At 40.9% G+C, this 27,213-nt stretch overlaps 1 protein-coding gene across 2 annotated transcripts in view; it reads right to left on the minus strand.

The window, feature by feature from the left end:
* LPCAT2 (lysophosphatidylcholine acyltransferase 2) overlaps positions 1-22,765 on the minus strand; it is a 33,255-nt gene extending 10,490 nt beyond the window's left edge. For both annotated transcript variants that reach the window (XM_030458022.1, XM_030458023.1), the window contains exons 1-11: positions 22,609-22,765; positions 16,982-17,121; positions 15,698-15,915; positions 14,251-14,363; positions 12,041-12,101; positions 11,173-11,231; positions 10,085-10,119; positions 7,681-7,735; positions 4,543-4,625; positions 3,872-3,997; positions 2,591-2,744 (exon numbers count right to left, since the gene is read on the minus strand). In XM_030458022.1, coding sequence (XP_030313882.1) covers positions 2,591-2,744; positions 3,872-3,997; positions 4,543-4,625; positions 7,681-7,735; positions 10,085-10,119; positions 11,173-11,231; positions 12,041-12,101; positions 14,251-14,363; positions 15,698-15,915; positions 16,982-17,121; positions 22,609-22,716 — 1,152 coding nt within the window. In that variant the 5' untranslated portion in view covers positions 22,717-22,765. The remainder of the gene's footprint in view (positions 1-2,590; positions 2,745-3,871; positions 3,998-4,542; positions 4,626-7,680; positions 7,736-10,084; positions 10,120-11,172; positions 11,232-12,040; positions 12,102-14,250; positions 14,364-15,697; positions 15,916-16,981; positions 17,122-22,608) is intronic.
* Between the last annotated feature and the right edge of the window lie 4,448 nt (positions 22,766-27,213).

Here is a 27,213-nt window from a genome sequence, read left to right on the forward strand (position 1 = left end):
GCCATTGGCCTTCTTGGCCACCTGGGCACACTGCTGGCTCATGTTCAGCTTCTTGTCGATCCAGACTCCCAGGTCCTTTTCTGCCTGGCTGCTCTCCAGCCACTCTGTCCCCAGCCTGTAGCGCTGCATGGGGTTGTTGTGGCCAAAGTGCAGGACCCGGCACTTGGCCGTGTTAAACCTCATCCCGTTGGAATCAGCCCAACTCTCCAGTCTGTCCAGGTCCCTCTGCAGAGCCCTCCTGCCTTCGAGTTGATCAACACTCCCCCCCAGCTTAGTGTCGTCTGCGAATTTGCTGATGATGGACTCAATCCCCTCATCTAAATCATCAATGAAGATGTTGAACAGAACTGGGCCCAACACTGATCCCTGGGGGACACCACTAGTGACCGGCCGCCAACTGGATGCAGCCCCGTTCAGCACCACTCTCTGGGCCCGGCCCTCCAGCCAGTTCCTAACCCAGCACAGGGTGCTCCTGTCCAAGCTGCGGGCTGACAGTTTTTTCAGGAGGATGCTGTGGGAGACGGTGTCAAAGGCTTTGCTGAAGTCTAGGTAGACCACATCCACAGCCCTCCCCTCATCCACCAGTCGGGTCACCTGATCATAAAAGGAGATCAGGTTGGTCAGGCATGACCTGCCCTTCCTAAAACCGTGCTGGCTGGGTCTGATCCCTTGCCCATCCTGCAGGTGCTGTGTGATTGCACCGAGGATGATCTGTTCCATGACCCTGCCAGGCACTGAGGTCAGGCTGACGGGCCTGTAGTTTCCTGGGTCCTCTTTCCGGCCCTTTTTGTGGATTGGCGTGACATTCACCAATTTCCAATCATCTGGGATGTCCCCAGTGAGCCAGGACTGTTGATAGATGATAGCGAGAGGCTTGGCGAGCTCTTCTGCCAGCTCCTTCATTACCCTTGGGTGGATCCCATCTGGTCCCATAGACTTGTGGGGATCCAAGCATCGCAGTAGGTCACAGACTGTGTCCTTCAGGATTACAGGGGGGCTGTTTAGATTCATGTCACTTTCTATGAGCTCCAGAAGCCATCCGTCTTCAGGGTAACCTGTCTTTCCGCTGAAAACTGAGGTAAAGAAGGTGTTAAATACCTCAGCCTTTTCTTCATCTTTAACAACTATATTCCCACTCGTGTCTAGTATAGAATGGATATTTTCCTTGCCCCTTCTTTTGCTGCTAATGTATCTGTAGAAGGACTTTTTGTTATCCTTCACAGAGGTGGCGAGATTCCGTTCGCATTGTGCTTTTGTGTCTCTGATTTTCTTTCGACATGACTTAACAATATTCCTAAATTCCTCCTCAGTAGTTATCCCTTTTTTCCATAATTGGTAGGCCCTCCTCTTAACCCTAATTTCTTTCAGAGTCTCCCAATTCAGCCAGGCCGGTCGTCTTCCCCGCCGGCTCGCTTTTCGGCATATTGGGACAGCTTGCTCCTGTGCTTTCAGAACTTGTTCCTTGAAGTACGACCAACCCTCCTGTACCCCTCTGTTTTCAAGGTCTGTTTCCCAGGGTATACTCCGAACAAGTCTTCTGAAGAGGTCAAAATCTGCCCTTCGGAAGTCCAGCGTAGAGGTCTTATTGACGACCCTCCTTGTATCCCTGAATATTGAAAACTTTATTATTTCATGGTCACTAAGTCCCAGGCGACCACCGACCACCACATCTCCCACCAGCTCCTCTCTGTTTGTGAAAAGAAGGTCAAGCGAGGCTCCATTCCTGGTGGGCTCATTTACTAGCTGGAGCAGGAAATTATCCTCTATACACTCCAGGAATCTTCTAGACTGCTTCGTCTCTGTGCTGTGGAGTTCCCAGCAGATGTCTGGTAGGTTAAAGTCGCCCACGAGAACAAGGGATGACGATTTGGAGACATCCGCCAGTTGCCTGTAGAATACTTCATCATCCTCATCATCTTGATTGGGTGGTCTGTAACAGACTCCCATCACAATATCAGCCTTGTTGACCTTCCCCTTGATTCTGATCCACAGGCACTCCACCTTATTATTACAGACTTCAATTTCTACAGTGTCAAGGGACTCCCTAACATATAGGGCTACCCCTCCGCCTCTCCTACCCTGCCTGTCCCTTCTGAAAAGCCTGTAGCCACCTATAGTAGCACTCCAGTCATGGGAGTCATCCCACCATGTTTCCGTGATATGGCTGGAAAGAGGCAAGAGAAGTCCTGATAATGTCTAATAGCACCCTATACAACTGCAGCAGGAACATACACTCTAGTCATAGTCAATTTGTCTTAAAACTTACAACGACACCAATTAATTAAGCTGTCAGAGTGAACATAAGCCAAAAATCTGGACTAGAAAAACCTATTCAGCCATTACCAGGATGATTATCCTCTGATGGTGGGCAGCAACCTGGTCCAAGAGATGACTGTCATCTCACAAGCTATAAACTGACCAACCTACTTCCACTGAAACTTAAGAAGGGAACTGTAAGAATCACTTATCTTGCCTACAGGAAGTACCAGACAAGAAGCATTTAGTAAACTGGACATAAAGAATTAAATATCCTTTTGGGATGTGATTTTTAACAAAACATTGTCAACAAGTCAGTTAGCCAACTACTCACCCTGTCGAAGAGTAGAAACAGCTCTTTAAGGACATCTGTAACAGGCAGCTTCAAGTACCCTGCAAACTCCTCAATTCCAATTCTTCCCCCTTTGGAAGCACTTGCAATAGCAGCAAAGGTATCCAACTGCTCTCTGACATGATTCCATTTTAGGCTATGCAGACATGAGGGAGAGGAGATATTTCTATACAGCTGATCTTGAACAGATGGAATTTCAGTAGGAGTTATTACAGTGTTCAAAGACAAAAAATAGCCAAACAGAGCATGTGTGTAGAGCATTAGAAATGCTGCACTTCAAACCTGGGGCATGAAATGGGCAAATAAGGACTGCTCAAGTTATCCATATTAAAAGCAGGCAGTTCTATGCTTGGGCATATCAGACTTCCTTGGAGTAACTTTACGAACCTAAAATAATCTGCCAACTTACTAGACAAGTCTAACAGGGAGCCTTTCATTACCACAAATTCAGGTGCAGCATTATTTTGCTGTATCATGCTCTAGGGTGAATATTTCCCTAGTGGAAGCCAGCAGATCTCAGCTCTATTAGCTATCTCTCTACCCAAATGCTAGTATTGCTGCAGCCTGAGAAGTATCTGATCTCTCTGCAGAAATACATCACTGCATCTCAGTACAGATAATTAGGACTGCTATCTAATTATTGAAGATTGTTCTAGACAGAGTTCTACAGATGGATGTAGAGCACATATGTAGTAAGTCAAGATGCACTGAGCACATCATTCTGCTTTACCACAGCCAAGGCAGATGATTTGATGTGTTGGTGCATGATGAAGTGGTTCAGTCCTCCAGTTCCACTCTAGCAGAGAGAGAAAGTTGACAGCACTAGCAAAACATGGCTGCACACTACAGCTAAGAAAAACAAGCCACTGGCTGGAGTCTCAGGCTGGAGAGATGATGTTTTACTTTCTACCACAAACTTCCTGTGCATATCCATGAAAGCAATTTAAATTAGGCACCAAGAGTACCATGAAGGAGGTACTGAAGGAGGTACTGCTTTGTGTTCTTCACCTTTTGGTGACAAAATTTTAGATAAATGCCTTTTTTCTCTCATAATGCTGCCCACAAAAATTACATGGGATTAGTTCTTACTGAGATTTTCCTCATTTCTGATTTCCATATAGTGTACATATGTAGGCTGTATACATGAATACATTATATTACACATGGCCAAGTCAGCTGTCAGGCAATTTAGCCTTTTGTAGATGGCCATCAACACCTGCAGTGCTGCAGTAATTAGGCTACCAATAGTTAAACTTCCCTTACTTGAGTTTCTTGCTAATTTTGGTGAACTCCACTAGCCCAGCTTCCATGGGTAAAGTCAGCTGTCCTGCTGAAATCATTAGTCTGCAGTCTTCAAAAGTGTGATCAGTGACTGGCACATTCAAAGCACTGAAAGGAAAAAGAAATTAAGGAAAAAGAAAAATCAGTTATTTACATTAAAATTACTATTAGTTGACTGTTTACCTTCTCTGTCTCATTTTGGCTTTAATGCTCATAGAGAAACCAAATGATAATTTATTCTTGCACTGCTGCAAGTAGAATACAGCAATACATATCATTCTGTGGGACTGAAACTGTGCTGTGAAACTACATTATGGCAGTGTCATGATGTTTGAAGATTTACAGTCTTGTACATGCAGCCCATTAACCTCAGGGAACAAACCATCCACTTATTCTTGCCAATAAAACAAAGGAGCAATTTATTCCAGCTTTCCATAAATTGAACATACTATGTTCCAAATTAAGATGACCTTCTTTATGCTCCTTGTAAAAACAATGCGGGTGTTTTAGTATAGGAATTTACACCTCTTGGTGAAAATCTAGAGCAATTTCTATATATCAAACCTGGGACTCGACTAAATTATGGTTAGGATATAAAAGGAACTGCAGGACAGAAAACTTATCAAAGATTGTATTCATGACTGGTTACATACGTTGCCATGGTTTGTCGGACACTGTTGGCAAAAAGAATGGGATCATTCTTTTCTTCCTCAGTAGGAACATGAACAGGCAGAAACTGAAAGAGATGAGTTATCCATTTAAGTCAATAGTCACCACATCAACAATTTCTTGTTATTGTTTGGAATGGGGGAAAAGCAGGAGAAAAATATTAGCCGTGCAGTGAAGGAACTGGACGCTAGAGGTCTCAAACGCATTAAAAACCATTCTGCCTCTTCAGCCCCAGCCACACAAATGAGATCTAGGCCCAAACTACCTCTTAAAGACAGTAGAAGCTACTTTAATATGAAAAGTTTAATATGAAAAAGAAGGAAAGTATAATAATGCACACTTAGTTAGAAAATTAAATGCTACATTGGTAAGAATGTCAGTCTGAAATACTTACACTCCTTTTCAAATGCCCTTTATAAATAGTGTTATATACTGGAATAGTGTATGAAAGATTTATGATGTTTTTAAATACACACTGCAGTCCCACCTTGTTACATGTCTGCTAGCATGTGACTGCTATGTTTCCTCTAAATTCTTCCTCCATGATAAGTGTTAAGGAATCTTAGTTCTGAATTGTAAGTAGAGCACTAACTGGACACAAATACTGTAAAATTTTGAAACTCCAAGCAGAATAAATTCCAACAAATCACCTCTCTCTCCTCCCAAACCCAAACAACACCCTTCATATCCACACTGCAACACGTTGACTGTTGAGGCTTTATTCAATGCTAATATGCAAGAAGTTGAAGTAGCATAAGACTAAGAAGCTACTAAATAATTAATTATTATGTAACATGGCATAAATCAGCTTCTGTTTGTTTGCAAAGGAGTGTGTGTGGAGGAGTATTCTGTTCTTTCTACAGTGTTTGCTTGCAGCTCTGTTTTCCATGTCTTTTCTCAGTTATTGGTTATCCTTTCTATCAGTTTTGCTACTTCACCCTTGCCATCTAGCCCTTAAATCGTAGGAGAATGTGCTGCTCATGGTTTACTGGAAGACACAGGTGCTAATTATGTGTCACTGTTTCTTTAGTTACATTGTAGTTGCTAGTGATACACTAATATAGTGGTAACTGTCTCATACAAATGCAGTCCATCCTAAAAAATCCATTTATGTTTTTTATAAAGCTATACTGCTGGCTCTCTAGGATTTAAAAACAGCAGGTTTATGGAACTAGTTATCTGTCAAACAGCCATAACAATTTTTTGCTTATAATTCTCCCCTGTAAGGACAGCAGGGGTCCAGCTGTTCTCACGAAGGTTTGAGATTCCATTCCCTCCATATCAGTTGCCATTCTCTGTTCAAGTCTGACACATTTCCCTGCTTATTACCACTCCCCTTCAGAAACCAGATAACTCTTAAATTGAGGAAGCCCAAACACACTGTGCTGGCTGAGATTAAATCATAACTGAGAAATCTCCCTGTGAAACATAGGTCACCATCTCCAAAGTGCTCATTACATGCTCAGACAGTGACCTAAATTTCTGGTAGGTTAAACAGCTGTCCCCTCCAAAAAACCCACCTACAATTATTCATATAACCAGTTTGCCATGAATTTGGTTTCTTGGCTCCTGAGGTGGCATAAATGGACTCACACACAGAGAGCTGCTTATCTAATGAAGACTAATAAGTACCTTCCTTGTCAAATTGCAGTACTGGAAGAAAAATCTGTTCCAGCTCTCTTTCAGTAGCAAAAAATACTTCTCTGACCTGCTTTTGACCTAGCCTCTATTACAGAATTTGCCAAATGCTGTATCTTTTGCAGCCCTAAAGCTCACTTCCAAGGTCACTGTTTAATCTCTGATACCCACAGTCAGAATGTGACCAGAGATGCATGCACGTACTCCCTGGGATGTCAGGGTGTCACCACTGCTGATGCACAGCAGGCAGTGGCAGTGCAAGACTGACAGGAGGAGAGGGGCTGCTTGCTGGCAGTTTGAGACAGCAACAGAAATGTCCACTCCTAAAAGGGAGAGACTCCTCCTTCCCCAGGCAAATCTGCCCCTTCTCCTTTTTAGAAATGGGAAGACTTTTGTGTTGATGCTAAGAAATTAGGTCCACTTTGGGGACACGTGCTGCTGTGAAAGTTTCATCTTTTGGAACATTTATTTTCTAGCAGACAAGTTTGAATTATGTTCTGAAACAGAGGAAAAGAAAGCTTCTACTGGAAGGGCTACATCAACTATTTCTCACTCTTAAATATAAAAATTACTTATAATTATATATTTTATATATATATTATATATAATTATGCATTATATATAATATAAAATTATGTCCTTCTGTACAAAATCATTAACAGAATTAGCACTTCAGTACACCTTCTACAAAAATCTGCCTACTGCATGTACTATAAAATTAACAAGGTGCTCCTTTAAATGAATTTTCATCTTGTTTCACAACAAAGACCATATTGCTCATTGTCAGTAAGAGCAAGACTGCTTGTACTCACAAAGCTTTGCACAACTTTGCTGCACTCTGTGTTTTGCAAATAAACAGCAAAACTTGTCTGAATTTCTCCCACTCCTCAGGTTCCTAAGGTTCACTCCACACTGACAATCTTTTGTGGTCTGGTAAGGAATGTGATCTGCATTTAAGAGCAGATCTGCACCTCAGCTCTGTTTCTTCACTTCTGTGTTTTGAATGTAGGCTCCTAGAGGAAGTGTACTGATACTATGAAGTGTGTGTGTTGTTTCAGTTGTCATTCATAGGTCTTTGTACTGTGCAGTTGATTTTAATGATCAAGGGGATAAGTTGATTATAAAAGGCTCAGCTTTCTCCATAGTAAAAGTACTAAAGCCCTTAAGTAAGCTCTTAGTTGCAGAAACATTTTAGAGTTCAGTCTGGGAAGATGGTGAGGAAGACAAAGGATACTTTGAAGGGAGGAGGGCAATAAGAAGGTGGGAAAAAGAGAGAAGTTGTTAACTTTAACAGAACATACAATTCTTAGCATTAACATCTGTAAAATGTGTAAAGGTAATAATTAGCAATGATTTTACAATGGTTAAAGGCATTTCTGACTTCTTTCATTTAGGAACTAATCAAATTTAAGTGATACATTTATATGGATAACAAATCTAAATATATTATTCAGCATCATTCTGTTCTTGTTTCTAATTCTTACCTCAACTTCTACTCTTGTGAAAAGCTGACACAGTGTCATTGCACACAGCTCTTTTCTGCAGGCAAAGAGGAACAAAAATTCATTTTACATATCTAGAAACAAAAGTATTTGCACATCATATGGAACTTTTAAAGTGTTGTCAAAAACAGCCAATACTGGGCCATGATTTTTAGTACTTTGCATTGAAGATCCCTCAAGTGTTGCTCTCCACATTTTTTTCTACAGGGCTTTTGCACACACCTGCTGCTTGCTCATTGGTCAGGCAACTTTTTGTCATGCATTCTTAACATAATTATATAGTTCTTTGGCCAGCAAAATATATTTATGTTACATTATCTTTAAAGAGATGAATACACACTGGATTTTAAAGGTTTAAGAGCTTTGATTCCAAGAAGTAGCTTAACTTTATTTTTTATTCTCTCATCTGCAAAATGGGACCAAGTAACTTCCTTCTGCAGAACTGAAGCAAGGATCTGTTAGTTTTGCTAGTAATTTTGCAAATTATGGTACTGTTTGCACAACTATGTTAACGTGTTTAACCATGTTAGTGTTTATGTTACTGTTTGGGACCTCCAGTGCTTTTAGAGAAAGTAACAATTTTTAGTATCAACAGGGAGGGGGAGGAAGAAACTGTGAAAGAGGATAAGCATTACGACTTCCACTTCTGACTTGTTCTTTTCATTGTGATTTTTGAACAGAAATAGACATTTGCTCTTCACTTTCAATATAGTACATAATGTAATAGAAAACCTTCAAGCACACTTTCTTCTGTTGTTTTAGACAAAATAAAAAAGAGAAAAGGAAAACAAAGGAGAATAACTAAGGGATCCTTCCTACTTTCTGCCAGAATTCACTCTTAATGCTTCATTTTCTAACCCATTACATTAGGTGTTCCTCACAGTAAGGCACAAAAGTTAGAAAAGGAGTATTACGTGAAAACATAAACTGGGTCAGGAAGTTTCTGAGAAGTAGACTGGTACTGTCCCATCCTGGCTGCAATATCCAGAAATGTCTACAAAGAGCCTGACAGTTCTCCAGTTTATCTTCAGGTTTGTGTGAGGGATGTCCTTCCCCTGGTTCCAATTATTTTTGTAAAGAATCTCTGAACTCTACCCCTATCCATCCCTTCTCTTCCTATGATTCTGCCAAGCTGTTTCTTTTATCTTTTCACAGGTTTTGATTTGGGTCTTTCATCATCCAGCCACCTGGCTTAGAGCATTTCTCAATTTTTAATGAATGGGGAGCCTCCTCCCTTCCACAGGAATACTTCTAATTTAGTTTCTTTCTTCACCTATTCCCACCTCAGCTCTCATGACTCAAGACAGCTCTTTTCAATCTACCAGCATAAATCCTTCATAGGGAAAATCTGAAGTATGTTACAGAATTTGCAGTGTTCATTACTCTCAGTATATGATGGTAACTGTAACAGCAGCAATAATCATAGCAAAAAATTCTTGGGAAACTGAGAGGGACATTTCCATCTAGGTCACCTTTCACATGTCCAATCTATAGGTGTGCATGTGCTAGGATTAAGTAATGACAGCTTAAATGGCATTTATGATCTGCTCCACTAGTTCAGAATTAGTTGCCTTAAGAATCTTAGTCACTTAGTAACCTGGTAGTACTGTACTTAGGTACATTACTTATTCCACATGAAAATGTGGTAGGTGGGTTCTGCAAATCCACATTTTAATGAATTTTTTAAGGTGAAAAGTATTTTCCAGATCTATTTTTGGTGCAGCTCTAAAGGTTTTTTAATACTTTAATACAGCAAATGAGAGGGTTACCTGTGTTAAGAAACAGATCTATTGCCTAACTGGTTTATTGAAGTATTTCCCATGATTTTAATGTCAGATACTACATATACAGCCTCGTCACTGGAATCTCAAAACAATTGCTTTTGTTGAGTCAGGCAAACATAAAAATCTAAAAAAAAAATCCTAGATGTTTAAATGGTGGAGGATGGGAAAAATTAATACTTTTTTTTGCCCATCTTCCTACTTTATACTCATATAACTTCAAAAAATATGCAGGAATGAATAAATAAAATACCAGTTACTTGTATACCATGTAGGAAACTGTAAACATCTATGGATTTTGATGACTATGATTGTTTTCCCTCCCCCCAAAAAGTATTTAAAATCTTTCTTTTGCTTCTTTTGCTCTGGTGTAATGTGTAAAACATAGCAGAAAATGGTGGCAGAGCTGGAAATAATGTTTCCCCATTTGCAAACACTTTTTTCTACCCATTCCACTATGAGATCTGCTGTATGACAGCATTATCCCTAAGTCTTTCCCCCTTATAAAAAGAGTTCCTGAAGAACACGTCTTGGCTTAGCTGTATCTGTTTAGCAATGGGAGAAAAAATTCTGTGTGTAAGTTTCAGTAGAATTAAAACACTTACAGTGAGTAGCCCTGCCATGTCCAGGTCACAGTATCCTAAGGAAAAAAATAAAACACAGACGTGTAACAAAACCAGATGAAGTTTAGGTAGCAGGTAAGTTTCAGTATAAAAGAGGCACAGGTTTAGTAAAAGCAGATGATGGTTTCAAAGTCCTGTATATAAAGGTATCAAGGTGACTGGGATTCCTTGCTTTAAAAATTTGGAAATAAGCATGGCAGACTTGTGATAGTATCAACTTGGGAATAAAATGCATATCGTTACTTAGATATTTTCAATCACTTATTCACGTTCAAACAACAGAAAAATCCAGTAAGACTTATTCAGAGGATTTCATCAGTCCTTTTAGAAAGGCAATCTTATAAATATGTTTAATTTAGTTTTTACAGACACGTCTCTGTAGGTAATCTATAATTCTTTTTCTGTGCTATTTTTACATTGCTTTTTTTTCCTTATTCTATGTTTATTACTTTTTATATGGTTTTTTTACAATGTATTTATGGATCTGCAGATCCATAAATCCTGTCAGTGAAATGTGATTCTCTTCCCCTCTGGTGGCAAAAGGCTTTTATGAAGGAATCTTCATAAAACATAAAACAATAGCAACCACTTGTTTTTCATCTTCCAACCATTGAGAATTAAAGGGTTGACCTTTTCTGGACTTGTTGGGTGACTAGATAACCAAAAAAAGAGTTGAGAAGTTGCTAGACTCAATGTTGCTTATTTTCAGAAACTTTGCAAGGCCCTTTGCAGTAAGAATATTTTGAGCTTTAACAAAGAATGATGACAAGTAGGGAAGTAGTGTGAATTTTAGACTTCCAAGTCCATGCTCTGTGGCTTTGCAGGAAGTTCCTGACTTTGGCTGCAACACTTCTGCCTTCCCTCTAATTATAGCTAAGAAACTTAGCAGGAAGTTTTTCACCATCAGAGTAGCTGCTACACCAGGGTGACACCTGGGAAGCCTGGCTCCTTCCAGTGCTAAAGCTCAAGGCAATATTCTTCAGTGACAACAGGAAATATTTATTGGAGGTACCATTTCAGTCAGGATTTTGACTTTGTATTCCTTTTTAGTGACCCAGTGTCCTCCTTACCAGCTTGTTGGGATATCTGAGCAGCACGGGTTGCACAGGGACTCCTGGAACAAAGGCACCTGCAACCACAAATTATCATCAATTAGTACTAAGCTTAACACAGCAGTTGTGAGTTTGAAGTGATTCATACAACACATGGTACCTAGAAGGAGAAATTTTTAAAAAGGGAACAAGAATGGGAAGTGTTCTCTGTGTTGTATTTTTGGTTGATTTTTTTTGGTGGGGAGGGGAGTTCTTTGTACTTATTTTAAACCAGCAGCACAACAAGGAATTTGTCAGGACAGAAAAGGGATGGACTTAATTTCAAGGTTAAAGTTGCATAAGGTTCCAGGACTATTCAATCCAATTTTCTGTGTGTTATCTCCCCATGGGCTAGATGCTCACAAGGCTATTCAGCATTTCCTGAACCCTTCTCTCATCTGATCATCTTCATAAGTGACATGAATCTGAACATGTAGCACTGTTTTTGCAACTTTACTATGCAAAACACTGTACAACAGTAAGAAAAAAAAGCAACACTGCTTTAACTGAAGTGTAGCACAACAATCTAATGATCAGTGATGCTATCAGTTACCTTCCTGCATTAAAAATAATCTACTGGCCTTTCCAGATAAGTAAATTAGAATAAAACTGTACCAGAAAAAACCACAAACATCATAGGTATTCCTCATCCTGCAAAATACCAAAAATCAGAAAAGTAAACTGACTAGTATAAAATGGTCAGCTTAAAATGGTGCCACTGAGCTTTAATAATCTAAGACATTACTGCATGTGGAAGATGTACTTGCAGAAGTAGAGGCTTTACTGGAGCTACCAAATTAATATTTTACACATGATTTTCCAGCAACAATGTGACAAAAACTCTCACCTTGTTTAAATGTGATCAGGCAAGATCGGTTTGTGCAGGTGCCTTCTGGGAAAATCAGTATCTTGGATTTAAAGAGAAATACATAGATATGTACATGCACATTTAATAAGCTTCTACTGCAGCATCAGTTACATAAAGGATGACTTTTTACTCAAACTCTGTGACATGTTACACTGCATCACAAGAATATCATTACTGTTTCAAAAGGAAATAAATAAATGAAGGATGGTCATAATAATAGTAACCTGATCCATCCTGATTTGGAAACAAATGCTTTGTAAGAGAGGATTTTTGGGGAAAGGCCTTTATCAGTTCAGGAATAAGGGTTCAAGTGTTCCACTCTAAGTGTTTAGTGTTGGAAATGATGTGAGAATTATTCCTCTGCTGGCAGCTCCTTGTAGAACTGCTGGGTACACAAACATCAAGAGCCTGGGCTGACAGAAAGTACATGAGGTACCTGGGCATTTACAGGTAGGGATGCTACCAACATGAGATGAGATGCCAGCTGCCAGGAGAAGAACACAGCTTGAGGGGCAGCAGCAAATGGCAGAGAGAGTGTGTGCCTCTGTGACACAGCTCTGAGGGCATTACACATCACTGCAAGCTCTGAGTGACTCAGACCCACCATATACCCAGGTTTCTGCATTAGTGTCTGAAAGACAGTAGATTATTTACCTACTGTCCGTTATTTATCTATTATATATCATTGCAATGATAAATAATATCAAACTGAACTGTAATGTGACACACCAAATCCAGCCCCCTGTGAAAAATAAGGAAGCTTTATGTTTCTCATATCACTGTAGGATTAGCAGCAGCATTCCAAAAAAACCCTCAGCAGAAGTGGTCTGTATCCAGATTGTTAAAGGTGTGCTCCCACTTCAGTCTGAATGAACAGGTGAAGGTCAGATGAACAAGGGCATCATTAGGTCACACCTAAGAGCCACAGCCTATCCTAAGGTATGATAGAGAGAGCTGCACACACCAGTTTTGCAGTTAGTCCTTTACTACATGTTCTGTACTCAGAAATTGTTCACTGGTACGATGGACACAGATGGGTGTATTTCTGCTAAGAATATGTAATAAGCCTCAGGAAACATACTAGTGACTGAGCAAAAATGAAGTAATCATTCCCTCTTTCCCTTTTGTTTTAGTACAGGGTTGGGAGAAGCAATAATCAGAACCTCATGCTCCTAATAAGCACAAGTGCTGCCCCGCCTGTTATGTTTTGGCTTTTGGGAGGAGGAAATGGGGAATCCAGCTACTCTTTGTTTTCTATTGTGCTAAAAGAATGCAGCCCAGGCACTCTGAGGAGAATATGACAGACATCATGTTGTGGTCTGGTTTCTCAAAAAAAAAGAAAAGAAAAAAAGTAGAAGCAAGGTGTGACCAGGGCAGAGGGTTAATAATCACACAGTGACACCCCTAGTTGTACTGATGACTCAGTCTTGGAGATGCCCAGATAGCTTGACTCATAGACCATTTATGTCATGATACATCTCTGGTGTTTATCCCAAGTACAGCATTGGTGTCAAGCCAATTCCCCTTTCCTCCTCAATGCTGTTTTCAGCAGAGATCAGGTCTACCAGAATAACTTCACCTTTAACAGTACACCAAGTCATAAGCATCAGTGTAGCTTGTAAGCACAATATTAAAAAAAAAAGCAAAAAAAAAAAAGCTTTCCTAGCTTTGATATGTGCATATTCAAAATCTGCCATGTAACTGGCACCTGAAGAGTGAACTAAGCTTCAACTCAGCTATTATCCATATGTGGAATGAGATGTTTTAAGCTAAAGTACTGATAATGCTGGAGCATGGGCAGCCTGGGTTTACTGCTTTTCATTAACTGCTTATCCCCTAACTGTTGTGAATACAGCTTTGCACCATATTGCTCATGCATGAGCAATATGATTGAGAAACTGATTCATATGTACCAATCCAAACCATCAGCTACACTTAAGACAGCACGTTAAGACTTGAATAGGGAAAATAGAAAGTAAAGAGCATCAGCATTTAGTATTGGATTTTAACTGATCCATTTATCACGACAGAACTTTTTCTCGGCTGCCTTTCCAAAACCAGTCATACATAGCCACGAGCTAACTTGCTCGTTGTTAATCCCACAGGATCCTATTCAGGTGGGCACTTTTGATATTGTGATGCACAGTGAATACAAACCCATGACAGAAGAGCAGTAGTATATTTCTAACCTGTGGCCACTGGCCTCTTGATAATGCCCTCTTAGTTATCTCGGCGAGAGTGTTCTTCCGGGAGTCAGGGTCTTGACGAAAAACTGCTACAGGCTGAAGGGAACTTAAAATTGCTGTGAAAGAGATTAAGAATTTATTTGGTTTATGCTCATGCTTAGAAAACACATGAGTTCAAGGCTCCCTTGTAGCAAAAAACCTTGTTATTCTCACACTAAGAGATGAACTCCCCATAAACAGCTTTCAGACTTAATAGATAAGACAAGTATTATTGTCCTCTTTCTGCAAAACAGGAAGACACAGAAGATATATCTACTGCCAGATATAGCTCAGAAGATATATCTACTGCCAGTTGAGGAGCTTTACAGTAGATATAAACATGCCAAATTTACCCAAATACATTCTGCTAATATTGCTGTTATCTTCCACTGAACATTTCCACACAATTCTAAGGAAAAGACTTGATCAGGTCTCTGCTCATGGGCCCGACTCAGGCCTTGCTCACGCAGAGTACAATAAACAAGTCGTTTGTGCAATGTTGCAGATGTAACGTGTCCCTTTTCAGTAACAGCACACACAGCCTGTGTGTACATTAAAGAAAAAAACCCCTAATTTCATCACAAGTCTACATCAGAATCTGTGGACCTGCTGAGATGTGATGACAAACTTGAGAAGAATTATCCTCTATGTCCCACTCTCATGCTTTCAAGAGAACATCAGTAGTTTATCAGTTAGTTAATTTCCTACACAGACAGTTTTCTGTGTTGCTGCTGAGTTTAGTTGTGGATTACTGTTCATTTATTCTTTTAGGAGTCCTATAGAGATGGCAGATGTAGAGCCAGCAGTAAGTCTGCAGCTGATTCCAGTAATAATGCAAACAGGGATTCTTTTTGTGTCAAAAGGAGGAGAAAATAACGGAAGCATGAGTCATCTGATCTTTTCTCTTCTCTCAGTTTCCTTTTTCAGTAACTTCTCTTTCATTATTTCCCAGTCTGACTCCCATTAAAAATATCTGTAACAGTGCTTGCAAGTCTAAAATTAGAAATATGATACTGTAGTTTAGTATGTTTAGTAGTTTAGGTATGTTTTGAAATAATCTTCACCGATCTGTCTTGTACATTTGCAGACCACACTGTTAAAAGACAGCAGCTGAACAGACTTCTCAAGCTACCTACTGGGAGAATTTTAAGAGAAAACTTCTATCTTGAGAAGTAATGAAATATACTTTCAGTACAAAGAAAATTTAAAGTGATATTATATCCCATGTCTGAAAAGAAATTGCATACTTTTAGACATTTTGAACAAGTCAAATGGTAACTTCTCCCAGTGCTTTCACTGGAAATAATCCGTTAATATCTCAGGAACCTATGGATTTTAAAAAGCCCCTAAATCACTTCAGAATTTTGGCCTCATGTCAATTTTAACATTTTGTTTTTTCATAAATACTTACTGCCAAATACTGGAGCTGACAAGTTCTCTGCTCTAGACACTATTGATGGCATTCCAGTTGGTGCACAAATAATGGCATCAAAAAAACTTGAATGAGGAGCTGCAACAAAGACTGGGGCTTCCAGCAGACTTGCTATTTTCCCTTTTATTTTCACTTGGAAACCCATTACGAAGAACACAGAGTGAGTTAGGCATGAGAGGGTTGTCTGGATCATCCTCCTTGAAAACAGAAACACAGAAATATCATCCATCTTACAGTTAGTAGTTCTTTTGTACTTCGAAACAAAAGCCTGTGAAAGATTTCCTAGTTCCTACCAACACCAGGGCCAGGCACAGGGTAGTAATACTACACACCCAGGGAGTGTAGGGCTAGAGGGAAAGAAGTAGGGAAGGGAATAGCACCTTTTCATGTTGAAACCAGATTATAATTTTAAAGATGTGGCACTGTAATAATTTTCAATGTACAGCACCTTACTAAACCCTGTTCCCAGGTATCCTGTTTCTCTTGCCATGTAATACAGCATTGCAGCATAACACTATTGCAAAGAAAGAGTGGGTGATTAGCAGACTCAGTGTCCTTTTTGTAAGAATTTAGGTATCTTTGATACTGTTCTCTTACTGCCAGTTTTAAACAAGTAAGATTAAATAACGAGGCTCCTTCATGGGACTCTGTGATCTCTTGGCCCTGTTAGAACTCACTTCCTGTGTCTCCCCCTCCTGTGTGCAGCTGCAGTGCAATTGCAGAAGGGAGCTTCACTACTTTGAGGTCAGAAGCTGACTGAATAAAGGCAGAACCCACAGAGGCAGCTATAAAATACTCCTTCAAGGGCAGCCCAGCTAAAAGAGGAGCTGTCAAAGCTAATTTTGTCATAAATTATAAGAGTGGGAATAACAAAGGCTACAGAGAAACTTGGCCTACATATTATGAACAAATACTTCTCTAAATTAATTTATTTTCTCAAACATTCCTATCAATATTGCTTACAAATAGTCTCTCTCTATATATAAAGACGTTATATATATATATATATATATAAAGACTTTTATCCAGATTTGGTTTAACCTCAAAACAATTGAAAATCTACCTATGAAAAGCAAAAGTTGTTTCATGTAAATGGGTTAAACTAAGATTTGACTGAGGTGACTGAGGACTCCTCTTTAATGAAAAGGGGGAAAGCAGTGAGAGAAGAAAAGCTTTAGAGCTTAGACCTTGGCTTTGTGTTATTAAAAAAAGAACACAAAACAAAGAAAAGCACAATTTTCACAAATATTGGTTGCTTTTTACCTTCTCCATCCTTCAAGTGGCACAGATCCTTTTCCAGGGTGACGGAAAGTTGCAGCTGATGCAAAGAGCCATGCTAGCAGTAAGAGGAATGCAATGCATATGGCACGGAGGGGCAGCAAAATAATACCCTGAAGAACAATCTAGAAAAAAAGGGAAAACAAATCTTTAAGAAATGGTATTAACTGCAGTACCACTGCTATCTGTGTAGTTGCATTATATGGGCTTAAAAACACTAACATTACTGCAAGCATTAATGATTCCAGTGTTCATATGGGAGAGGCAGTCATTCAGTGTTTCATTTTCAGGTTCACATTTCAGCTAGAACTAGAACATCAGAGTATTGGAGTTTTTTGGTTTGGATGTTGTTAGACAGAGAGGGTAAACAGAGTTTGCTGGTTTTAGTTTATACTTAGACTTGGTCTGAAGCATACAATCAGCTCGGAGGAGTCTGCCCAGCTGATATACATCTCCACCAAAGAGCCTTCTGTAACTCATTGCCTGTCTAGAAGCCAAGTGGGATTGTTAAGATGACTGAGATGTACTCTTGCACTTTCAAAATGACACATCCTGTGTTGAGTCACACTGTTACTGCAAGGGATCCTCACTACTGTTGCCTAGAGTAAGTGCACATGCAACACAACTTCCCTTCCCGTATATGGGACATAAGCAAAATAGAATTTTCAGGAAAACTGAACCTACAGCTTATGGCAGAGGTTCAGACTTCACAGAGCAGTTTAAGCTGCTGTAGCAGGTCTTGGCTCATTGCCTTTGGACATAGTTAGCTCACCACCTGCTGTAAACATACAACACAACTCTTCTGATTATGAAAATTTGTTGCCTCCAGTTTGAAGCATCTTGGACATCAGCCTCTGTTCTAGGACCTCCTTGAAATTTTCAGAATAAATTGAGGAAGCTTAGTTCCCTTTCCTCTCTGCAATCAGGAAACTGTTATTGGCTTGCTTTAATATAAAGCAAAAATCTATTTAGAGAGTTCTGCTGCAGTCACAAACAGCAAAGCCAGGCAGCAAGCCCAATTTCAACAGATTCAAGCCTGTGCACATCTTCAGTTCTTCATGTATGTTTGTAAGGGCAGTGGAGGTAAGGAGAAACACCAGCATGCCCTGGTTGCAAGTAATCTTCAAATATCATCCCCCTGCCAAGGAATTTTATCTTGCATTTGTTTCGTGCACAGCTCCAGGAAACAGGTGTCTTGGCACATGGTTGCTAACAGTCAGCTGTTGTACAGGGCACTGCAAGAAGAAATTCCTAATTGTTTTAGCCCAGTAAATTATGTTAGAAACTATCCTGAAGGTTGGTCTTTATGGCACAACACAGCACTGTGCAGACTGAGGAAGCAGAGGTCTGGGAGGAAGGTGAGCTGTGTCACCATGCAGAAGTCACAACCTGGCATTCCTGGTACACTGGGAAATGGTTCAGCTCCTTTTGGCACATAATCCAGCTCAGCTACCACTCACTGATAAGGATCAGCTCTATCTGCATACATATGCACAAAACAATACCCAGAACTGTAATAATGATTTTATTTTTTTTTCGGACTAAGTTTCTTAAAGTCCATCAAAATTTACATAAGTGCATTATTGACCACAGACTGACAGCTTCATCAGTTGTGAAGTATGGTGGAAGTTACTAAAAGAGGGTTATGCTAGTTTAACTTATGATTGGGAGCTTACTGTTTTTTATGCTTTACTATTTTTAAAGAAAATCCTCAACTGAACAGTGCTCCTCTCTCATTCTAGTCAGCTCTCCAGCAATGGGTTCTTACTGTACAGAAGAAGCACCCAATTCTTTAATATAGTAAGGTTGGTTCTAATTTTCCTTTTATAAACACAGTCCTTTTCCTTCCCACCTAATCTCTTCCATCTTCACATAATGTCCTCTTGTCAATACTCAGCAGGCTCCAGCCTCTGGCTCTAACCTGTGACACTGACAAGGATTAGCAGGAACTTTGGGTCTTCAGGACTCAGTTCTGTGTTATGGAAGGCACAGTGACAACAAAGTATCATAGTGGATGCACAATGGAAATAAGGATAAGCACCAGCAGCAGGCACATAGTGTTGATGCTTATTTTCTGCAGGCACTGCCATGTATCATGTTTCCAGGAGAGATCTGCATATTTAGTTGTATATGTCTAGCTATGGGATTTTAAGTGTAACTTTATGGACAACAGGGAAGAACTTCTTTGGATCACAGAAATGGGTTCAGTAGCTGGATGAGAGATTTTGCCCTGGAGATCTACTGCTCCCACTCTCTTTGGTGCCAGTCATAGTGAATCTGAAAAAGTCAGGTAGTGAGTTAATCAACCAGCAGTCCTTGCCTGTCTCCCAAAATTAGAGGTGTCTTTTTTCCTCCATATAGCTCCTCTGGTACTGTGATCTAAAGTTCCAGTTCAACATTTCAGCTGCATTCAGTAATCCAGAATGGGCAACATAAGTAAAAATCCGTGTGTTTTGGCTTTAAATTACTTTTTGCTTTATGAAAAAAAATCATATGCACCGACCCACAATAAAAAGTAAAGGATGAAACAGTAACAGCAAAACCATCCCTTCCACAAAATGTTAATAAATTCATTAATCTATTTTAGGCAGATGTGCAGGTGGTACAGATTTGCTGATGCAAGCTATTGGCTTTCTAGGTTGCTGTGAAATGAGGCTGAGTTGATTTCTGCTCCATCAGCTGCAGAGTAGGGGAAGAACAGGACAGAAAAGAGAAAGGTCAAGGTAGACGAGAAACAAAAAAGAGGAAAAAAATAACACGAAAAAATGCAGGTTCAAAGCTTTGTAACTACTAGGTAGGATCAGAGCCACTCCAGTTTCCATATACAGTGACCACAAAGACAGAATTATTCTGAGTCATCCAAAGAACTTTTCACACTTTTGGAATCTGTGTACCTTCTATTTTAGGTGGCTACAGCAAGTGCATAGCCTGGCACAGCAGTTGCTGCAGACATCTGCAGGTTGCACTCCCAATGCTGACTCACCCTTGAGGTTGGGAGTACACTGTCACCCTTGGGATTACTGTCACTGATGTCAGGGGCTGGGGAAGAGTAAAAGAAGGTCTATCACAAGGCCACAGAATCAGTTTGAATTCTTTTTCAACTTTACCTGCTGAGAGGTTATCTAGGAAGCAGCTGAAGAGAAGGCTGAGGATCAGAATGAAGCCCAACTTTAACTTGGCTCTGAAACTGTCATCAGATGGACTGTTTAACAAAGCTGCACACGTATCAAAACAGGGTCTTCCATGAGTGTCCAGGGTGTGTGCCACCTCTGCCAGAGAGTCTAGCTGCTTGCTTCCAAGCACAGGGTTGAAACCAATCCTTTTAGGACCCTGGTGGTTCCATTACACAGCTCACCATTACAGAAATCCACTAAGCATCTCAGTAGTGGCTTTAGTCTTTGTGTTTTGCAGTTACAGTTCACAAGTTAGGAAGGCAAATGAGCAATCAGGATGAACAGAACTAAAATAAATTTAAAAAAATTTTAAAAAAGTAAAGTTTTCTCAATCTACTTGTCAGTCTGGCTCCAGCTTGTTTTCATATTTGATGCTGAAGGAAATGTGAGCAGCTGGCATGTCTCACTTTAGGCTCCATTCATCAGGGGACAGCAGCATTTACATTCAAAGGAGTTTACCAATACAGGAAAATCCAACTTTGGGTTTCCATAGAGGGCTTTGAAATTGTATCCATTTTTATCAGTGTATGTTAAAGGATTAATATAGAATAAGGGGAACATAACAAAACAATCCTCTAACATGCAAGAGTAGAGATACCCCATGCTTGATTTAAATGGAAAGAGAAGGGACAATACCCTTCTTTGAAGCTGATAGTAACATTCTTTGGTAAGGCTCTGATTCCCAGCTGGCCCAATAAATGGTGCTGGGTGAGTGAGGGGCAGGTGTTTATGGGATAAAGCAGACAGTAGGAAGTATCCAAGTCTCTATGATAACAGGGGAAAAAGAACAGAAGGCAGCAACTCAAAATACAAAAAGGTTATCTGTCTAGTGTGTCTGCTTTAAAAATCTGTGACTACTGCAGTTTTGCTTCACAGCTCACTAGCACCAGGCTCTGACCCAGCTTTCCCTTCCAGGTGCACTGTGGAGTGCATCTTGCTTTAAGACTTACCATGTTTTCCTTCCCTTCCTCCTGAAGTAAAAAGGTAGGATGTCTCTATTAGAGCTAAAATGGTAATTGCAGTTTAAAACTGCAAGCTTTTGAAAGTAGTCTGTGCATCCTCTAGAAAGAACAGCAAACACTGTCCATTTCTGGAACCTCATTAAGAAACTGGTTTCTTTACCTCAGGATTCATGCCTGCAGCTACTGATTCAGATGCACTTGAAATGTATTTCAGGCTGCTAGTAAAACATTGGGGATAAAAGGATTTGAAATTGTTTTTTTGTTTCTCAGATTTCTTCCACCCAGCTACCTTCAGGGCAAACATTGTTTATAACTAGAGGAAGAGCAATATGAAACATAAAATATTTAGTTTCACATCAGCTTGAGATATTTGTAACAGTCAGCAGAAAATGCTGTAAGTTCACCTACACACTGATGTCCTCATTGTCCTTACTGAGATGTCAGTTCTTATCTGAATTATCAGATAAATCTTTAAAGAGAATTTTATTAAAAATCAAACCCCAGAAACAGTTTGCATTCCTTATTGTAAAAGTGCCCTGTAAACCTTGTGTGTGCTTGTAGAAAAGCTGTACTGAGACTGCATTCAGTTCAGAAGCCTAATTTCATTCACCCAGTGACACCAGTCAGTAGCCCAGTGGAATTGGGATTAACTCCCCTCTGCAATCCTCCAACCCAGGCTTCAAATGAGCCTAAAGTGAGTTAAGCATCTGAAACAGGATTACTGTAAAAAGTTATTTTCTATTTTAGCTTTTTGTATCAGAGAGACATTATCATTATCCTCACTTTAGAGCAGAGGCATCTGATAGGGCAGATAGTGTATCATTCTTGTCACTGGGACAGGATGGAAACTGCAGTCTAAGGCTCATGTTTTCTCTATGAGTAATGTGTTTGAGGAACGATGGCTTGAAGAACTGGATTTCAAAAAAGTGACCTTTTCAAGTCGAACACCTTTTTCATCTTTGCTTTTAACCATTTATATAACCTATTCATTTTCTGCTCTCCATCTTTAGACTGGATCAGGATGCAAACTATGCCATAACCGGGAAGGAACTATTCTTACTGGATGCTGCTTTTCCCTGGATGCTGTGTCGGGTTTGCTGCTTTCCCGTCGCTGCCGGCAGGGAAGGCCCCGGCAGCGCCCGCGCTGCCCTCTGGAAGCGGCAGTTTTGAACAGTATCGGTTCACACAGCCGCGTCCTGCCCTGGGAAGCTCTTTTCAAAACGGCCACTGACCTGAACACCGCACTGCTGACAATCCCTCGCTTCACAGCGATCACAGTGACCCTAGTTTAGACAAGCTGCCAGAAAACCGCGCCCGGCGCATCACAGCCAGGGTGACTCCCCGGCCCTGCCCTGCCCGGCCCTGCCCAGCCCATCCCGGCCCTGCCCCGCCGCTCTCCCGGCTCCAGCCCGCACCGATGCGCATCCAAAAACCGGGCAGCCCCGGCGAGCTCTCACGCCTGTACCGCCAGCCTTACCCGCAGCTTGTCCCAGGCGCTCGGGCCCCCCGGATGGACGAAGGGGTTGGGGACGGTGGGCGGGCAGAAGGACTGCTGCCTGGGCAGCGGCAGCACCCTCTGCGCCATACTCCCGCCGACACCTCGGGCGATTGCGCATGAGCTGCCGGCGGAACCGGAGTGGGGGGGTGGCCGCAGCACCGCTGCCCGGCCCGGCCCTGCCCACCTCGGGGAGCCCCGCCTCGGGGCAGGCCCCTCAGGGCAAGTGCAGGCGAGCTTAGGTGCCTTTGGCCGCGCCAGGCTGCAGGTAGCGCTGCGCCCTCTGAGGAGCCTTTGCTGAGCGGAGGAGCTGCTGGGCGGGAAACCCGAGGGAAGCGCTGGGCGCTGCAGCCCAGGCAGCCCCGGGACCTCTGCCCGCCCTCTCCACTTAGCAAAGCACCCCTTACCGTACCGTACACCCCTTCTGTAAACACTGCAGGGGCGGTAGCTGAGGCGAGGTTCGCCTTATGGTACCACAGTTGCGGTACCACCGACTGCTTTTGAGATCGATGCGGTTGTAGAAAAGCTGTACTGAGACAGCATTCAGTTCAGAAGCCTAATTTCATTCACCCAGTGACACCAGTCAGTAGCCCAGTGGAATTGGGATTAACTCCTCTGCAAGGCTCCAACCCAGGCTTCCTGAGAGAAAAGAGGCAATCGTGGCATACAGCTGAAGTAGTTTCTAGGAGAAGGATAGATGTTCACCGTGGCGGAGGGCTGATTCGGGTCTTGAGGTTGTGAGGTTTAGGGATCTGCTGCTTTTCTTGTGGGGCTGTGTTCACCCGGGCTCTCTTCCCGCACTTATCCCCTGACGGGCTCTGTTGTGGGGACAGCTGCTGCCTCAGGGCCGCCTCAGGCGGGCAGGCTGCAGGCCAGGCTGAGGAGCGATGGAAAACACAATTCTGCAGCACCTTCTGCCGGTCGAGCTCCTTTAAACACCAGTGCTGCTCCTTCAGCTTTCAACCCAAAAAGAAATTTTGGCGTGATGTATAGGAAATTTGCTTTTAGGTTCTCACTGTATGGTGGCGAGCCACCAGGCTCCATCTGCACAGAGAGTGCTGGTTCAAGACCACTGGCGCTTGGCCTGTTACACAATATTTGTTCAAATGCTTTGCTTTTTTATGGTGCTTTTTTTTTTATGGTGCCTGTCCTTCACACGAAAGTACTGGTACTTTCCAAGGCAAGGTTAGCCTATATATTGCTGGGCTGTTTATATTGATGTAACGAAAATAATTAGAATGCCTTGCAATTTAGCTCCCAGTTCGATGTGACTGCTACCACAAAGATACAATCAGAATACCTAATACTTAATAATTATAAATTTAATATTTATTAGTGTTTTGCAACTGTTTAAGGAGCAATCATAATTATATATTAGGGCTAACTGAAGTATAATGGAAGGCTGAGGAGTGTAGGATTTCCCTTGGCTGGTTTCCAGGGTCTCCCTGTGGCTGCCAGTCATTGCAGCCAGCACTTTGCTTGGAAAAGAATCCTGGCTGTGTACAAACCAGATCAGCACAACTGGCACATGGAGTAAGGCTGGGCACAACTCCAGAGGAGAAAGATCAATTCTACCTCCATCATCTTGACAGATGATTGTACAAACTCTTCTTAAAAATCCCATGACTTTTCTAGCACCATGGTCTGTTCCAGTATTTCTCTGGTAATACCTCGATAGGATTTTTTCTGTATCTGAGCTAAGTCTTTCTGATTGCAATTTATATCCATTTTTGGTGGATGTTAGAACTGTCACTTTCCTCTTCGCAGCTACTTTTTGCACACTTGTATAGCGTTACGATTCTCTCCGGTCTTTACTAGACTACAATCTGGTCTTTTCAGGTTTTGTTTTTCAGGTAATAGTTTCTAGATATCTGATAATTCTTACTGCTTTCCTCTGGCCTTTCTCCAGCACGTCCACACCTTTCCTGAAGTACCCAAACTGGAAATACTACTCCATAGGAGAACTGGCCAGTGCTACTTAGCAGAAAGGAAGGATTAATTTGTGTCTAACATGTAATACTTTTATATCCCTATATAGTGTCTGGTTTTTTGTCACTGGCCTCACCCTGTGACTCACACTGAAACCATGATAGGACTTAGATCCATATCTGAACAATTACTTGTAATTTACAATAGAGTTCTAAGAAATACTATATTTGCCCTTACCAAATGGTCATAAGGATCTTACATCTAGAACTGGGAAATAATAAAATATTTGGCTTTACAGACAGGATGTTTTTATTACGTAGAAGAATGTTTCTTGTGACTTGTGTGTTTATTAAAACCAATGACACTGATTGTTACTGTAAATATTTTACTTATGGCTGATTAGCCATTGCACCATCAAAAAAGCTTAACATCACAGGCACCAAAATACACAGCACAAAAATATTTTAATGTTCAGAACAGGTGAGAAGGTGCAATTACATGTAATTCATTTGCATAAATTGATGTCAGAATCTCCTTTGAACTGGGATTCCTTTTTAGTCTATAAAGTGAACATTGATGAATCTGTATTATTTTTCTACATTGAAGCTACTGCTCTAGTTCTGCAGGTCACTAGAAAGATGGGTGCTTTCCCTGAAGAGCTTTACCCTATAATGCCTTGATTCTGCCCAGAAACTGTAAGAAAAGTGGCCCTGGAGTAGTTTTCAATTCTGTATGCTATCCAAGTGAATCGTATTAGTGATATATGAAAACACAGCAAACATTTCCATAGTGTAAGGCAAGAATTCTTCTTCATATAAGAAGACACAACCTTTTTTAAAGTCTAAGGAGTTTCTAATATAAATTATACATACAGTCTAAAAGGGACTAAGATCTCTGCCTCATCATAACTGCCTTTGGGGGAACAGTTAATTCTCTCTTCCTGGCAGTTGTAAAAGTATACTCCAGTATATCTTCTAATAATAAAAATTGTAATGAATATATAGTAATCTCAAATTAATTTCTGTATATATCAATTCTGTAAAAATATGGAGTAGGAAAAAAATCATATAATGCAGAATATGAAATCCCTGACAACATTTTTTAAAAAGCCCTTCTATCAGTAATTCCTAATCTGAATCAGAAGCTAAATTAAGTTGCCTTTTTAACATTTTTAAGTCTTCTGATTAGGGCTGTTGTCTTCTATATCACACACTTGGAAAGTCATTTTTTGATCTAGAAACTGAAAACCTGGTTTGTGTTTCAATTGCTCCCTGCTTGCTTTTGACAGAAATCTGCCATCTGGTGGCCACAGTTTTGTGATGCAGCTGAGCAGAAAAGTTAGGGCAGAATCTGTTAACTGCTTGTAAGAAAAACAACAGCCATTTCTCAAGGAATAGCTACAAAACTTCTTCATGCAAAGTACTGTTCTTTTTTTTTCTCTCTTTCTTTTTGTGATAATTGTGCAAAATGGGTATTATGAGTAGATTCCCAATGTGTTTCCATTGTCAATTTATCTTCTTCCCTTCTTTCCAGGCCATGGTGTCCAACTGCTGTTCAGTCTCTGATTCCCTCTGCAATGCCAACTAATGCCTCCCAAGAGGAAATTTGGGTGCAGCTGACAGCATGTTCTCTCCAAGGGATCATCTTGCAGATGAATGCAAGTCACATCAAGTTTGTCTTTCTCCACCTGGGACAGTCTTCCAGGATTATTCTGGTAAGCTGCATCACCTCAAAGGTATTTGTGCCTTGGCCATGCAATGTATAAACTCAGTATCCTGCTATGTGAATGGATCTGTGGCAAGCTGCCCCAGGTGTTTTGAACTAAAAAAGCACAGTTTTGATAGTTATATCTCAGAATCAGAAAGGCATTGTGTGAGGGTCTGAGGAGATACAGGCTGAGCAGTGTGCAAGTATGGGGCTCCTTGATGAAGTTTACAGAGATAAACATCGTCTGTTGTGCACTGGTAGCTGCAATGGTAGAAGGATTACTTGCTGTGGAAGAGGAATTAGGATTGCTCTGTACTGTTTCAAGATCTGTACTGATAAAGGACAAATTAAATGGCAGACCTTGGGGAAAAAATCTTGGTCATATGAGGTAACTGCAGTGAGCATTGCTTGAGTCTTTAGAACTAATATCTTTTCAGCACTAACTAGAAAACTCCATGCATCAGAATGCTCAGTGGGCTGGATAGCACACAGTGTAATTAGTTAGGACTCCATCAATTGATTTCTGTTTTCTAGGAAGCTTGCTGTGCACATGTCCCAGTAGAATTGATTGTTTTAGTGTGATTTCAAACAAGGACAACAGTTCTGGACTATTCCTTCGCAGTGCTCAGCTACTCATGTTCTGGAGCATGTGCTGAAAGGCATACATGTGGACATGGCATGCACACACAAACCCAGACACACTTTCTTTTCTTCTAAGACAGTTGCAGACACACATGTATTGGTCTAGTAGGAGGTATCCCTTCCAACCCAAACCCAAAGTGTTCTATGTTTTTCTGATTTTATGTTAAGCAGAAATGAAACACCTTAAAGGTAATCTTTCTCCTGGTCAGTCCTAGGTGTTTCCTCCCACAGAAGTTCCTTTCTCTACCTCTTTCCCTTATTTCCTAAATGTTAGACATTCTGTGCTCGTGTTGTATCATTTCTATTGGT

Source organism: Calypte anna, chromosome 11 (assembly GCF_003957555.1).
Source record: "Calypte anna isolate BGI_N300 chromosome 11, bCalAnn1_v1.p, whole genome shotgun sequence".
Lineage (NCBI taxonomy): Eukaryota > Metazoa > Chordata > Aves > Apodiformes > Trochilidae > Calypte > Calypte anna.